The 16,500-nt window shown below is 45.7% G+C and overlaps 1 protein-coding gene across 6 annotated transcripts; it reads left to right on the plus strand.

The window, feature by feature from the left end:
- Positions 1-7,756: 7,756 nt before the first annotated feature.
- Positions 7,757-12,983, plus strand: CCDC160 (coiled-coil domain containing 160). 6 transcript variants are annotated; one of them, XM_079962296.1, is made up of 2 exons: positions 7,757-7,929; positions 11,952-12,983. In XM_079962296.1, the coding sequence occupies exons 1-2, from the start codon at positions 7,844-7,846 to the stop codon at positions 12,943-12,945; spliced, it is 1,080 nt and encodes a 359-aa protein (XP_079818422.1). In that variant the 5' UTR covers positions 7,757-7,843; the 3' UTR covers positions 12,946-12,983. The 6 variants fall into 6 exon arrangements, with proteins under 6 accessions (XP_079818422.1, XP_079818423.1, XP_079818424.1 ...); XM_079962297.1 differs by having other exon boundaries at positions 7,765-7,915; XM_079962298.1 differs by having other exon boundaries at positions 7,846-7,915; positions 11,957-12,983.
- Positions 12,984-16,500: the final 3,517 nt, after the last annotated feature.

Consider the following 16,500-nt stretch of genomic DNA (forward strand, 5'->3'; position numbering starts at 1 on the left):
GATCCCTCCTCTCCAGCAAATGACAACACTGAAAGGCAATTTCCAAATATCAAATACATTTTTTTAGTCCATTGCATGCTCCCCTTCTAACTAAATACAGTGGTACCTCGGGTTAAGTATTTAATTTGTTCTGGAGATCCATACTTAACCTGAAACTGTTCTTAACCTGAAGTACCACTTTAGCTAATGGGGCCTCCTGCTGCTGCTGCGCTGCTGCTGCGCCATTTCTGTTCTGATCCTGAAGCAAAGTTCTTAACCCGAGGTACAATACTCTATGGAGGTTTGTACAATACACTATTATTGTTTATAAAAGTTATAAACGGGAGCCACACTATGTCAAGGTGATATTGTTTAGTCATAACTTGCACAACTCTGTGATAGTGAGTCGAATGTCAATGTAGCGCCTTTCAGGTGAACGTGGACTTAAGCATGGGGGAGTTCTTATTTCTTATTTCTGGGTTAGCAGAGTCTGTAACCTGAAGCGTATGTAACCTGAAGGGTATGTAACCCAAGGTACCACTGTATGTACATTCCAAGAGTGTGCTTCATGTCATAATTTTCAGGCTGCATTAACAATAGGATAATTTCAAAGTTGTGAGAAGAAATAATTCAATGTTATTTTGCAGGCATGAAGTCCTCTTCTGGGATAGTGGCGTCACTAACTAACTCTCTTTTTCCCTATCAGCAATTTTTAGGCATCCTAAAGCACCGTGAGTCCCAGTGAAGATAGAGTTTTTGCAGGAAACGCTTCCCACCCTATCTTAAGCAGCAGAAGAAGAATTGCTATGGAGCTATCTTAATGCTTGAGGCAGCACTGGAAAAGCAGCAACAGGTGATGAAGAAACAGGCCCAACAGTGGCCCAGAAATCTGCACACTTTTCTAAAGAAAAGTGTGCCTTTCTAAAACATTGTGAAGCAATTCCAGAAAGAACACTGCATTCAAGGACTTCAAAAGCAAGACCAACATGGAATGGAAAGACCTATCCATAAACTTCACAGACCTATCAATAGCCTTAGCTAATGAAGCCCTGGAAAGAGGAATGTGTCACAAATCTGCCATTAAAAAACTAACCAATATGGCTTCAAATCTGCAAGTTTGCATGGAGGCCTAGGAGGCCTGAAGAACCAATTTGCGGGTAAGAGGACCTCCATAACGTGCTACAGGGTGCAACATGGTATAAACAGTTGTGAGCTGGTTAAACCAGCAATTTCCCACTCCAAATGTAGTTCTATATGATGCAGAAAGTGTTCACAGAGCGCTGGTACTTCCACCTCCAAGATGTCCTTGTGATATTTAACTGAAAATTGTGCATTCCTCACTAAAAGAAGGAGTTAGGAAGGCAGCCAGAGAATCAGCAGGTGTAAAGGGCAAAAAGTTTAAATTCTTAAGTATTTATGTGCAGAAATACTGCAGAAAAGAAGAGATATTTAAAAATATATATCACTCTGCTATGTGATGCTGGAGTGAGATATAGGTGGGGATTCCCATTTAATTTAAGCTGATTATATTCAAAGGCAACAATAGCAACTATTCATGCAGAAGCCAAATAAGCATTGGAAAAGCTGGGAATTCAAGGCACAGAGCAAGAAGACAGTCAGGAAGAGACAGGAGGAGGAGAGCAATGCCATGGCAGCACAAGTCAAAGAAAAGTAAGAAAGCCATGAAAAGCATGGACAACATTCTCCTATATCCTGACTGTTTGGGACTATTTAGTTTGTATCGCTATAGTTTGCATTATATGCTGAAACTTTCGACTGCAGTTGCTAGAAGAGATGGGGAGGAGGACCCAGATAAGCTATCTCATTTCTTAACGTTGCTGTATAAGTTGAACTGCTTGGATGTTGTACAGGGGTGGGTGGGCAAGCAGTAAACGTGATTTTTCTCATTTCCTTTATAAACTTCTTACCCATGGACACTTAATTAGGATCCACACTGAGTCTCTCCAGAGAGGCTCCATGGAGGTCTCTGTCTTGGTTACAGTCATATTTTGTTGCTACAGAGTTTTTTTGGAGGCGGAGGGGAGGTAGAGAACAGAACAGAGACCAAACAATTTTTGTTTATGCCACCACAAAAATAAGTTTTTGAAACCAAGGCTAAACAGTTTTTGCACGTGCAGCAACCAAAATATTTTTTATGGAAACAAGTGTTTAATATAAAAAGCATTCGTCCAAAATGTTTGCGTTGTTAAAATGCGCATGTCCTGGCCATCCCAATAAAAAGGAGAATGGTATGGAAACCCATTTTAAAAAGCAATGAGAGTCAGCCACTGATAAGCATATCCAAAGGGACCTGGCAGTCAGCTGCAGGTTTAGCGCAAGCTGCTCTGTCAAGCCTCCTCTGAAAGGGAGTGGGGCTGGGGGGGCGCTGTGAGAAGAGCGGAAGGGAAGGAGGGGTGAGGGTATAGAGGGGGCTGAGATGTAAAGAGCAGGGGATGGGAGGGCTTGGTCAGGTCTGAGAGTAGGGCAGCTGGCAAATGGGTTGGCAGGTAGAGGGGCTGGGGAGGAGGGCGGGCAGTGTGTTTGTTTTTATTCTTGCAGTAGACTCTGCAGTCAACACATTTTGAGCATGCTGCCCCCCTTGCTAAACCACAATGACAGCAAACTACTTTGCAAATGGGACTCTTTACATCCTGTGTAGATCCACAGGATCACTCCTGATCAGCAAATGCAAAAGTAATTGCACTTGGGGGGGGGGGTTATCTTTAGGCCTCGGGACATTGCTGCTGCTGCTGCTCTGCCTGTGAGTATTGGGGAGGACTGCTCCTCCTTGAAGCCCGTTTACCACCTTGGGCCTGGGAGTGGGCCCCATACTCACCACCGCAGGCTATAAGGCTCCAAGGAGGCCTCGGGTGTGTGGGGTGCGATGGCTGTTTAGTCAGGTGTAGGAATTTGTTTAATTTTGGTGAGTTTGTAACTTTTACTGGTTTTGGTTTTTATTTTATTTTGTTTTATTTTGTTAGTTTGTTTTTTGTATAGGTTTTAATTTGATTTTAAGGGGAGGGGTCAGGGCTGCCTGGGAGTGGGTCCCAGTCAACAAAATAGTCGGGGCATGTTCCACAGGGGGGATGCACTGGGACAATCAGTGATCACAGGTAGGAGGAGGAGTTACGCTAAGACCATGTCATTACTGAAGAGGCAGGTTTAGTCGTTGTTTGAGGACTATCCCTGCCTCCAGGTCTGGTCTTGTCCGGACAGATACTGGAATCAGCAAGGGATAACCACACGACCTGAAGGTGCTGCTGTGCAATGCCAGGTCAATGATCCATAAGACCACTGTCATCCATGACTTGATCATGGATGGAGAACTTGACCTGGCTTGTGTAAAAGAGACTTGGTTGGATGATGCAGATGGGCCTGTCCTTGCTGCTGCTTGTCCATCAGGTTTCTCTTATGCACAGCAACCCAGGCGTAGTGGGCGGGGGGGGGGGTTGCAGTGATTTTTAGGAAGTAATTAGTCTGCACCAGGCGTCCTATTGGGAAGACCCACTTCTCTGAGTGCATGTTCTGGAAGTTGGGCAATAGGGGCAGTACAGGATTCCTTTTGGTATACTGACCTCCCTGCTGCACCAAGGATTCCCTGCCCAAGCTGCTTCAGGTCGTGGCGGATTTTCTCCTGGAGACACCTAGTTTGATTGTCCTAGGGGATTTTAACAACCACGCCAACACGACGTTACAAGGGGCGCTCGGGACTTCGTGGAAAGCATGGCCTCCATGAGCTGTCCCTGAATAAGTCTGGCCCAACTTATAGCCGTGGACATGCCTTAGACCCGGTGTTCACCTCTATGGATGTTGGTGATCTGACACTAACTAAAAGCGAAACAAAAGAAGTGCCATGGTCAGATCACTTCCTGGTGCAACTGGACTTTCCACAACCCTTCCCGTCTGCAGGGAGGTGGGACTAATTTGGATGGTCCGCCCCCGCCACTTAATGGATCCAAATGGTTTCCAGAGAGTGGTAGGGGATGTTTTATCCCATGTTGATGGCCTTTCAGCTGATTCTCTGGTGGCCCGCTGGAATGTGCAGTTAAACAGGACTATTGACTCTCTGGCTCCGAAGCGCCCTCTCCGATTGCATGGAGCCCGACAGCCCCATGGTTTTCCATGGATCTGAGGGCAATGAAACAATCACTGAGACGGCTAGAGCGCCGCCAGCAGATAACTCATTCTGAATCTGACCGGACGCGGGTTAGAGCTCAATGTTGAGCCTACCAAGTGGCGATAGTGACAGCAAAGAGGACTTTCTTCACCGCCTCTATTGCATCTGCAGAAAACAACAGCAGGAGACTCTTTCAGGTGGTTCACCCCTGCTCCATCGGGGCCCAGTACAGGTCACATGATCTCCTGCAATGATTTTGCAAAGTTTTTTGCAGATAAAGTCACTCATATTCAGGAAGAGGTAGACTCCACCATGGGAGCAGGGCCAGGGCGGGAGAGTGCTAGAGCCCTGTCTAGTCAAGCTGCGTGGGATTAATTCCAATCTCTTACCTCCGAGGATGTGGACAGGCTGCTTGGATGAGTGAAACAACCACCTGTCTCCTTGATCCTTGCCCATCCTGGCTTATAAAAGGTAGCCAAGAAGGGCTGGGAGATGGGCTTCGCAGGGTGGTGAATGCTTCTCTCTGTGAGGGAGCCTTTCCAGACCAGTTGAAAGAGGCGGTTATCAAACCGCTTCTTAAAAAAACATCTTTAGTTGCGGCCAATATGGCCAACTATTGCCCAGTCTCAAATCTTCCATTCTTGGGCAAGGTGACTAAGCAAGTGGTTGCTGAACAACTCCAAGCACGCCTGGAAGAAGCGGACCATTTGGATCCTTTCCAGTCGGGATTCAGGCCTCACCATGGGACTGAAACTGCCTTGGTCGCACTGGTCGATGATCTCTGGTGAGCTAGGGACAAAGGTGAGAGCTGTTTCCTAGTTCTGCTGGATCTCTAAGCAGTGTTTTGCACCATCGACCATAACATCCTTCTGGACCGTCTAGAGGGGCTGGGAGCTGGGGGCCCTGTTATACAGTGGTTCCGCTCTTTTCTCCTGGGCCATGTTCAGAAAGTGGTGGTGGGGGATGAGTGTTCAGACCCCTTGTGGGGTGCCTCAGGGTTCTGTCCTCCACCCCATGCTTTTCAACATCTACATGCAGCCGCTGGCAGAGATCATCAGGGGGTTTGGGCTGGGTGTCCATCAATATGCAGATGATAGCCAACTCTACTTCTCTTTCAAATGAGAACCAGTGAAGGTGGTGAAGGTCCTGTATGACTGTCTGGAGGCAGTTGGAGGATGGATGGCGGCTAACAGATTGAGGTTAAATCCTGACAAGACAGAAGTACTGTTTTTGAGGGACAGGAGGCGGGCAGGTGTGGAGGACTCCCTGGTCCTGAATGGGGTAACTGTGCCCCTGAAGGACCAGGTGTGCAGCCTGGGAGTCATTTTGGACTCGCAGCTGTCCAAGGAGGTGCAGGTCAATTCTGTGTCCAGAGCAGCTCCATCTGGTATGCAGGCTGAGACCCTCCCTGCCCACAGACTGCCTCGCCAGAGTGATGCATGCTCTGGTTATCTCCCGCTTGGACTACTGCAATGCGCTCTATGTGGGGCTACATTTGAAGGGGACTCGGAAACTACAACTAATCCAGAATGCGGCAGCTAGACTGGTGACTGGGAGCGGCCGCTGAGACCACATAACACCGGTCTTTAAAGACCTACATTGGCTCCCAGTACATTTCCGAGCACAATTCAAAGTGTTGGTGCTGACCTTTCAAACCCCTCAGGCAGCCCTGTTTAGGGAAGCTTTTAATGTTTGATGCATTACTGTATGTTAATATTTTGTTGGAAGCTGCCCAGAGTGGCTGAGAAAGCCCAGCCAGATGGGTGGGATATAAATAATACGGTAAATAAATTATTATTATTATTATTATTATTATTATTATTATTATTATTATTAATTCAATGCCGACAAAGCCTTCATCTGCAGAGAATTTGGACCATATGACCTTTACATGTGTAGAATGGACCTCTTCTCATTAGAAGTTCATGAACAGTACATGAAATGTTCTGCAGATTACATATGGAAAAATTGCCATCTGCAAAAGGTTATTTTATTTCCTTCTCTACAGAAAAAAAAAAAATTCTGAATTCCTTTCAAATCTTATTGCTGACAGGAAAGTATGTGGAGGAGGCATGGTTCCACTATGATGTTCCTGGGGAACCGTAGTCATAAAATCTCTCCCTGAAGTGAGCACAGGAGATAAAAGTTCCTCAGAGGCGCCATCTGCCACGCCTGTATGCTTAGTTTCTGAAGATGCAGTGGCACCTGCAAACATTATACTTTCTTGAGGAGACTGTACGTCTTTAACTTTTGTCATAGGAGGGTGCAGCAGCAGAATCCTGATGACACAAGTCACAGGCACGAACAGCTACACAAAGAGCGCTAGGTTACATTGTGAGCTTCTGTTGCTCTTTGAGGACCCTTATTGGCCTGGACAATAGCCTTCCTCCATGCCCCCACCCTTTGAGTCCCCCAATGGCCACAGAGTTCAAAGGTCAGGGAGAGTGCAACCTTTTGTTGCTTTCCCTTAAGTATCCTATATAAAAAGGGAAGCTTGAAAGGACACCAAAGGTGGGTAAGAAACAGATACCATTTTGCTCTGCAAAAGTTTGCAAGGAGAAGGACTTTAAAAGCAGTTACAAGCCATTAAATAATCAGTCTATATTTGCCACAAATGCAAATTTTGGCAGAAGAGTCAGTAAATGTTTGGTGCCTTCTTTTGCTGAGAAAACTAAAGCATTTAATATAAAACAAGTTTGAACTGCATTGAACAGTATGCTTTTTTCTTTAAAAACCAACACTATGTTAACTACACAGGAGAAAAACTTACAGAAGTGCAGGTGTGCAGCTAAAAACTGCCGTCAGGTTTTTGCTCATTTCAGACGTAACAACGGCAGGCAGGCAGCTAGCAGCGGGACTGCGGGGGATGCAGAGTAAACAGGATCATTTACACGTTCTGGCCTCCAAATGACCAACTAACAAAAAATCAACAGTGTGCCCCTCCCAACACACCGAAAAGGGACAAAAATAAGGGGCAGTGATGATGGGGTCAGGAAAGAGTAAAACGGGGACAAGTCCTGTTTGCATTTGAGACACATTCATAGCCCTAACCCTGACTTTATGCAAAGCCTCGTTCACAACATACATTTAAAGCTTTCCACTTTCAAAAGCTGTTCCGGGGTCAGCAAACTTTTTCAGCAGGGGGCCGGTCTACCGTCCCTCAGACCTTCTGAGGGGCCAGACTATATTGGGGGGGGGATGAACGAATTCCTATGCCCCACAAATAACCCAGAGATGCACTTTAAATAAAAGCACACATTCTACTCAAGTAAAAACACACTGATTCCCGGACTGTCCGCAGGCTGGATTGAGAAGGCGATTGGGCCACATCCGGGGGCCCCGGGCCTTAGTTTGCCTGCCCATGGTTTAAAGAGCCCTGAGAGCTTAAATTTGTTAAGGGTGCTAAGAGTTGTTGAGAGACACCATCCCCACCCCCAGCTTCCTGGAAATAGAGATTGACAGTTGGACGAGACCACTCTGAGAATTGCCATTCTGTGAGGGAAATGGGCCTCCTAACAATTCCTGGCACCCTGAAGAGACTACAGTTCCCAGGATCCTTTGGGGGGAAACCCTGACTGTCAAAAGTGGTACCATAGTGCTTTAAAACCATCCCCCTGGACCAGACTTTGCAAAGCCCCAGGGAGAGGGGGAGGCTGCTTTGCAAAGGCAGGCAAGCAGGCAGCGGGTGCTCACTCCCTGAGAGATGGGAGGCCCTTCCTCTCTCAGCACAGCCTCAGCGCTGTTGCTATGGGAGCCCTAGCAACCATTTGCAGCCTCTGGGGCAACAGTGAGAATGGAAGCCAGCTCCAGGGGCAGCAGGTGAGTCCTTTGAGGTGGGTGGGGGGCAGGGTGGCGTTAGGGCATCTCTTTAAGTTTACACCTTTTATTTGCCATAGCATCATGTGAACTGGGATCCTACCATTCTTCTCATTTCATCTTTTTACTACTCCTTAGCAGCTGCAGCGTTTTGGCTTGACACAATATCATCCCCTTCAGGACTCTCACCAGCGTTGTTAGCATGTCCTTTTGTTGAAATTATATACATATATATATACACACACACACACACATATATATATATACATATATATATGACACACACACACACACACATATATATATATATATATATGACATATATATATATATATATATATATGACATATATATATATATATGACATATATATATATATATGACATATATATATGACAAGATGTTATGTCACAGCCCAGCTGCGGCCATGATGGTGCTATGACATCCATGTACTTACTTGTAAAAGGATTGATATAATGTATCAGCGTGGTGGACAGAGATAAAGCATCAATTTTTTAAAAGAAAAGAAAAGTGCAAGACAATCATTAAAATGGCTGGCCAATCAAAAAAGGCTTCAGGTAGCTGCGTAGGCTTGTAAGCTTTAGAAAATGTGTGTGTGTGTGTGTGTGTGTGTGTGTGACATGCCTCCTCCATTCACAGAAAAAGCTGGATGGGTGCAGCATTATTTTAACAGTGACAGGAGCATGCGGGAAAGAGGGGCTCAATCATCCCCCCTGCCACTGTTTTTAAAAGCGCTACATAAGAATATATGATAAGCATAAATGTCTGTAATGAACGTTAACTTACTAGGTTGCCAAATACACAAGTTGGCCCTAGTGCTTCTGCTTCTTAGCATTGCCGACTTACTAAAACGATGTTTAAAGGTACAAGATACATTTTAATTATGACACCACCCCTTAATCTCTCCTCAGTCAGGTGTAACAACCAGTCCTACTGGTTCTGAGAACCCTAATCCCTTCTCTAGCATTAAAGCAAGGGCCAAGCTAGAGAAGACATGGAGCTACACAGTGAGATCTCTTGTAGAAAGCTGTGGGGCAAGGGAGAATGAATCAGGACTGTGACGCCGGGGAACAAGGCTAACCATCCGGCCCCCACCCCTCTATATTCGTGATGAACACCCCAATCCCCAAAGAGCCGCTTCCCCAGACTGGGGAGGAGTGAGAGGTGACACTCCCCAAAGTGTTGCAGCCCTGAACCAAATCACCCTGTCCTGGGGCACCATCTGGGGGGTGGGGGACCAGGGTCCACCAATATTTTCAAGGAGGGGGTCACCCTCCCCAAATTCTACAGTGATCCTCAAAAAGATGTGCCAGGGTGAAGCATCTTCATCCCAACACATCCCTTTCACGAAGGTAAGGTGGTGGGTGGGGGCCCAATTTGGCCTGGCCAGGTTGGGAGGAGGAGGTGGCGCACATGTGATGTCATTCATGCATGATGGCCCCTTCCATGTCCGGGGCAACTCAGCACGTCTGCCCCCATCTCTACTGCATATGCTAAAAAAAATTTTTTTTAAGGGATCAGAGGTCTGACTTTGGCTCTCTGTCATCTCATCTAATTTGGCCCTCAAGACGCACGCACACAGCATGAATGAGGAAGACGTGTGAATGATAGCTCCATCGGGTGGTGTGTGACTCTGTGTTCGTTCATTGGCTTGTAGTGGGAGAAATGCCCAGGGCCAGAGCTTGCAGCTGGTCATGCAAAGTGCTGGCTGAGGGCCTCACTGCCTCCAAAGGGTCCCTCACCAGCTCAAACCACTTAATGTGCTCATTGTTGGGCCCCAGACAGCCATTTCAGCAGTGTCTCTCTGTATGTGCTCCCATCTGCCTACTGCAGTGGTACCTCGGGTTACAGACGCTTCAGGTTACAAACTTCACTAACCAGGAAGTGGTTGCTCCAGGTTAAGAACTTTGCCCCAGGGTAAGAACGGAAATCGTGTGCCAGCAGTGCAGCAGCAGCAGGAGGCCCCATTACCAAAAGCATGCCTCAGGTTAAGAACCATTTCAGGTTAAGAACGGACCTCTGGAACAAATTAAGTTCTTAACCCAAGGTACCACTGTATTATTGTGGCAACATGCTCAGTGAAGCCATTTTGAGAGTTAAAATGTTAAGCCAGACACCCACGACCCAGAGACACACAGAGATAGGCTGATAAGGATTACCAAGTAAGGACAGGGAAGGCTCATGTCCAACTCCTCATGCCCTGTCTCTAGGTTGAACCTAATGTATCTATCTGAAACATACTCTCCAAGCACTAGGGACCTGGAGATGAGGGCAGTTAAGTGGAGTTTCTGCCACTGTCGTGATGGCAGCAGCTAAAGAAAATAAGGGTGGCTGGATTGGAGCAGGGTATCGGTGGCCCCATGCCAAGGGTTCTTCTAAAAGGGTTTTTTTTGCAGGGCCTGCCATGTTGTTTTTCAGGCAGGACTTTCGTGCCTTTAAAAGATGCACCTTCAAAAGTTGCTCTCCAGTGCTAGAAAAAGCTCCACCTGTTGAATGTGCAACTGTCAAAATTCTTCTAGGAACAAAGAGGAAGGAAGAGAAGGAGCTGTCTTAATTTTTCTGCCTTTGTTTTATCTTGTGGCTTAGAAGAGGGGGAGGGGAGCCACAGAAAATACTTTACACATAAATTTTTAGAGGTCTTTAGCAGAAAATAGGAACAACAAGGAAATAAAACAAAAGTTTAAATTTAGCCACTGAAGAATCAGTCTGTGTAACTGGGAAGATTCACAAAACTCACAAGGTGAAGAATTGACAGATACACAGAGAAAGAGAAGAGAAACTATTGCATATGGATTTTCAGTTAAAGGACCTGGTGAGAACTTCTTGCTCTCCCCTAACCAACAGAACAAGGGAATAGTTAGTCCTGGGAAACCTCCTCTTCTGGAGCTGGAATTCATGCACAACACAGACACAGAGAGATGCCCTGCATTTTAACCTCTTGAACCTGGCAAGCCAGGTGGTGCTTGAAAATCATAACCTATAGGCATCCCATACTATATGACTCAAGGCATCATATTAATTCAAATTTCTACCCCCTCACAGCCCCTTCCAGCTATATTTACTGCTAGAAATAAATAAATAAAGTTGTTCCTTAAACCAAGGCTCCCTGGAACATACAACTGAAATATTCCTGGCTTCCTGCAACATCTAAAGTTCAAATTTTGAGCTCCTTAATAATAGGAAAAGCACAGCTAAGCAGACAATTTTGTGAGTAAATGGCAAAGTGGCTTAATCTACAACTCTTTCCATTCCAGAGTGGAGAACGAGGGGAACACGGGGGGTGGGGGGGGAGGAGTTATTGTGTCCTTAATGAACATGGAGTTCTCGTCTTGCATACATAAGCCATCTCTGCCCAGTTGGGAAGCCAGTGATCAAAAGAGGATCAGGAATGGAATATGATTATTTCTGTAAGTCAGGCTGGACTACTGGCAGCATTGTGGTAAAACTCTGAATACACTGCCATTTGCTCTCACTGACTTCTACTATAAATTTTGTCTCTTTGTCCATTTGTCAGTCCGTCTGTTCTCTCTGGATTTGGCTGCCTCTCGAGATCTTGTTGCCAAACTCAGCACGAGAGTTCCTAAGGTGGGGGAGATGGTAGGGTGCTGGGTGTCATATAGATTATGATGCCAGACCGAAATGTGACGGTGCCCATTGTTTCGGCACAGGTGCAGCTGCCACTCGAGATATCACTGCCAAACATAGCATAAGGGTTCTGGGGTGGGGGCTGGTGCTCTTTGCCTAGATACCAGGTGTCATTTTGAACTGACATGGTGGACCAAAACATGACTCTGGGGTGGCTTAGCCCAAGGCCTTGCCTGCCAATGAGAAGGACCAAGTTGGTTGGTACTGGGGAATGTGCATAGCTGTGTGGGTATTTATAACCATTTTCTCCAGACCACCTAGTTCAGTATTCCACTCACTACACCATGCAAAACATATTTTTTAAAGAATTAATTGACCCCAAAGCCTCCAATCAGTTACTGATTTAATTTTATTGCTTTTCTCTTTTATTCAGTGCAGAGGCAGCCTTTGCCATGGAGAGCTCAAACCAACTTTGGCTGGAGAGGCTGTTTCCTCCTCATTTCAGCAAGGAAGATTTCTTCAGTGGGTCCCATCAGCCAGAACCTCTGATTTGTGAAAAGTTTGCTTTGGAGAGGGCAAGAAGGACTGAGAAAATCTACAACAAAACGGCTAAGGCCAGTTTTCATGAGGATCAACAGTTCCAAAGGAAAGGATCTCCCTCCAAACTCCTTGTGAGCGAGCAGGAGTTGAACTTATGGGGAAGAAAGAGAGAAAATTCAAAGGAGTTTAAAGATGAGGATTCTACCCACAGGGGATCTGCTAATTTAGATGTTGAATCAGGAGAAAGGATAGCTGAAACAGGAGGTCATTGTACCTGGAATACAAAGGAACTGGCAGTTTTAAGACAAGAGGTGTGCAAGGAACACTTGGAAAATATTTCTTTAAAGCTTCAGGTGTCCCTTCTCAAGGCGGAGCTGGTGGAACTTAAAGCCAAATACAAAACATTAGTGGCAGAATCTGAACAAGTCACGCAAGAGCTGAGCGACTACAGAACAGAAGCTTGGTGTAAAACTGTCTGGCTGGAGCAGATTCAAAGGCAAAGGTTCGAAAGAGATTCCAAGATTGAAGTGTTTAAACAAGGCCTACTTGAGAAATCAGACAGCACCAGAAGTTTAAAGGAGGAACTGAAACAAACAAGAGGAGAAGTCACGCATTTAAAGTTGCAGAAGAAGGATTTACAAGAAGAGTTAAAGGAATTCAGAGAGCGGCAAGATTCTCAAAACAAGTTACTCACAGAAAACATGAAGCTCTGTCATGATATGGAAATGAGAAAAATACAAAAAGAGCTGGAGGATGCTAAAGGAGAGCTGGATGCAGAGAAAGCCTTGAATACAAAGAGTGCTAAAGATCTAGAGATGCTGAAAATACACTTTTCAGGCCAGCCATCACATGATTTACTTCAAAATTTGAGAATTTGTTTTATTTAATGCAAATCCAAATTAAAAGATTTATTTTAGTTAACTAATCTATTATGCTCCACCTTTCTTCCCCTGAGTTCTCCCCATTTCTCCCTTTTATCCTCATAACAACCCTGTTAGGTAGTTCAGGCTGAGAGAGCATGGCTGACCCAAGGTCACCCAGTGAGCTTCCTGGCTGAGCAGAGGTTTCCATTTGGGTCTCCCCAGTCCTAGTCTAACACTCTTAACCACTATGCAAACTGCTTGCAAATCCCAAGTTTAATGCCATGGACAGTCTCTCCTCTTTTCCTCTAGCCTGGGGAAATTTTTTTAAAAGGCAGTCATCTGTGATGATAAAATAGTGTATCTTTCATTTAGTAGAGTTTTGGTTTGGGGGAGATTCTGGTTTGATTCCATCTTGAGAGCCCCTGTAAGTCTTAAAGGCACAGACCTCTGTTACGTCGCCCTTGTTTGCAATACTAGGCTATGATTTTCAACAAGAGAACAACTTTGCCAATGAACCCTCATTCTTATTGAGGGAATCATGTCTGAGATGCTGAGTTCAAATGCACCATTTTATATCTCTCATTGTCTATTATTGTGTGAATTAACAAAGGATGGATAAACTTGATTGTAACATGCTGGAATTTGCCTGTAAATTAAAGTCGCGGTAGTGGAGAAATTGCCCCAGATTAAACAGCTACTAAATGATAATAAGGGACGCAGGTGGTGCTGTGGTCTAAACCATAGAGCCTAGGACTTGCCAATCATAAAGTCGGTGGTTCAAATCCCTGCAATGGGATGAGCCCCTGTTGTTCAGTCCCAGCTCCTGCCCACCTAGCAGTTCGAAAGCATGCCAAAGTGCAAGTAGATAAATAGGTACTGCTCCGGCGGGAAGGTAAGTGGCGTTTCTGTGCACTGCTCTGATTCGCCAGTAGCGGCTTAGTCATGCTGGCCACATGACCCGGAAGCTGGACACCGGCTCCCTTGGCCAGTAAAGCGAGATGAGCGATGTCGCTTTACTAGAGTCGTTTACGACTGGACCTAATGGTCAGGGGTACCTTTACCTAAATGATAATAAAGCAGGCCACCATTATTTCTGTAACCTGATTTCAGGCCAATCCTTTTTCTTTTTGCAGTTTTTAGGGTGTGTTGCTGGACTGTGTTTGGCAGCAGCACCTGCAATTTTAATACTTACCCAGTAGGGGGCAGTCCTTGCCCAGCTGTTTTTGGTTTTCATAATGTGCTTTTAGCCTCTGGTGCAGACAAATGAAAGGAGAGCCTGTGGATACGCAGGTTTTAGACTTACACAGAACTTATCAGCCAGAAGTAAGTGGTAGGTAAAATAACTGAATCCTGTCCAACTAATTCCAGTGAGCAAGTTTATTGTGGCAAAATCTTTTGTAGACTTCATCATCTACATGGAGTGTTACCCTTGGATGCGGGACTTGTGGGTCTGTAATTGTTGCTGGACTGCAACTCCCATCATCCTTGATTCCTGGGGCCAAGTTGGCTGGGACTGATGGGAGCTAGAGTCCAACGACCCTTGGAGAGTCAGATACCGGTAAATAGTGGGATGACATAGCAACCAAAGGCAAAGTGTGCAGTTGTCTGTGACAATTCACTTATAGCTCAGATATATGCAAAGTACGCTTAGGGAACATTTGCACTAGCAGCAGTAATGATAAACCATGATGATAAATCAACAACAGTGGAGCAGGAATCCATTTGATCTGTTTTCTATCTAAGGGAGCAGCTAAGACAATACATTATCATGTCATGTGTATGCTGCCCTTCTTCTAGAGATTTCAAGGTGGCAAGCTTGGGTTATCCCAATTTATCTTCCCAACTGCCCTGTAAGGAACACTGAAAAGGAGTGACTGTCACAAGTCACTGAGGAAGTTTCATACACGAGTGAGGAATGTGCACCCAGACCTTTTAATCCAAATCTTCACCCACTATTATCTCCTGCAATAGAGTATTTTCACCCTCTCTTGTCTTTTCTTGTTGTTTAGCACCCAGAAACTTCATCATTTTCAAGGGAGTGGGAAAACAGGCTTAATTTGCTGGCTGCATTGTCTGTGGTCAGCTTGGTTCTAATGGGAAATTGCAGGGCAGGGTGTGAGGATGTCCTTGCTTTACTGTATACAAAGACTTCTGGAGGGTGCTGGATATTCCAGCTCTCCTGTTAAGACTTGGATACAGAGCAAAACAAAAGAAAACAACAAAACACAAAAAAAGGAACAACCACCTTCCCAAACTACTGTATTTGGTCAAATGTGTATTGTTATTTATTCTAACTTGGACTAAAGAAGAATGATACATCTAAGCAAATGGTATCCAATTTGCAATTTACATATTTTTATATTCCTGATGTTTGTGGTGAAATACGAGAAAAGAAATGAGGGAGTGGGCCATGGATGTTGTTAGGGTGTTCTCCCTTGCAATGAAGAGTCATTTAAACTAATGGGCATGGTTTATTGATTTTCACAGGTCTGCTATATGACATAGTTCAAAACAACCATAAATGCTTCAGGATACAAACTTATGCACTCTTACCTGGCAGCTGAGCTGATAACCTTGAGGCTGAATGGTACTGGAGGTGAATGGTGGTCCTTGGGCCCAAGCATTGGGAAGGTGACCTGTTTTGCTAGTGGGTCAGCATGCTCCCAGAAGGAGCAGCTGCATAGCTTGGGGAGCTCCTCAATTTCAAACGATCACTGCAACCTTATGTAGCCTCTGATGCAAGGGTCACTTTTGCCTGGCTACAGCTGATTCACCAGCTATGGCTGTTTTGTAGTCCCAGCACCCCATGGTAACTTCTGGGATAGACTGCTGCAATATGTTTTCTGTTGAAGATGGCCCAGAAGCTGGTGCAGAATGCTGCAGCCCGGCAGGTGGCCCAATGAGGTTTCATGCCCGGCCAACCTTGGACGTGCTGTTCTGGCTTGCTGGTAAGCTACTGGGCCCCAATTCAAGGCCTTGCCATTAGCAGGTAAGAGTGTAAACTGTCCGGGGTTGTCTGCCAAGTTATTGACCCGCCTGTGCACTGCGGACATCAGGAGCGGCTCTGCTCGCTGCCTGCCCGCCATAAAAAGCCACGAGGCAGGGAGCGCAAGGAGTGCCTTGTTCAGTGGTGGCCCCTCTCCTATGCCATCTCTCCTCTGAACATGCACCAGAAGCCTGAGAGTCGCCTTCCTTTTTTGTCCCACTGACCGGTGATGGGTAACACTTCTCCCCCCCCCCCCGCGCCTTCAGGGGCCATGATCCGATAGTTCACATTCCTGGTTATTTTGTCGCTTGGAGAGTGAGATTTTGCTTTTCTTTTCTTTTTTACAAAACTTTGGCTTGGCGTATTTTTCTGAGGGGGGGGGTGCGCAAACACATTCCGTGCAACCAGTGCTTAAAACACTCCCACATGCCCCTAAGCGCTGACGGGTCCAGCTGCGTTATTCCCACTAAATGTCCGGGGTGGAATTAAACAAATACATTTATAATCGGGAGAGGGGCGCATGCTCAAAACCGCTCAACCCTTTCAAACAGCCGGACGCGCCGCCTCCTCTTTAACAAAATCAAACGAAACAA

Source organism: Podarcis cretensis, assembly GCF_951804945.1.
Source record: "Podarcis cretensis genome assembly, chromosome: Z".
NCBI classification, from domain to species: domain Eukaryota; kingdom Metazoa; phylum Chordata; class Lepidosauria; order Squamata; family Lacertidae; genus Podarcis; species Podarcis cretensis.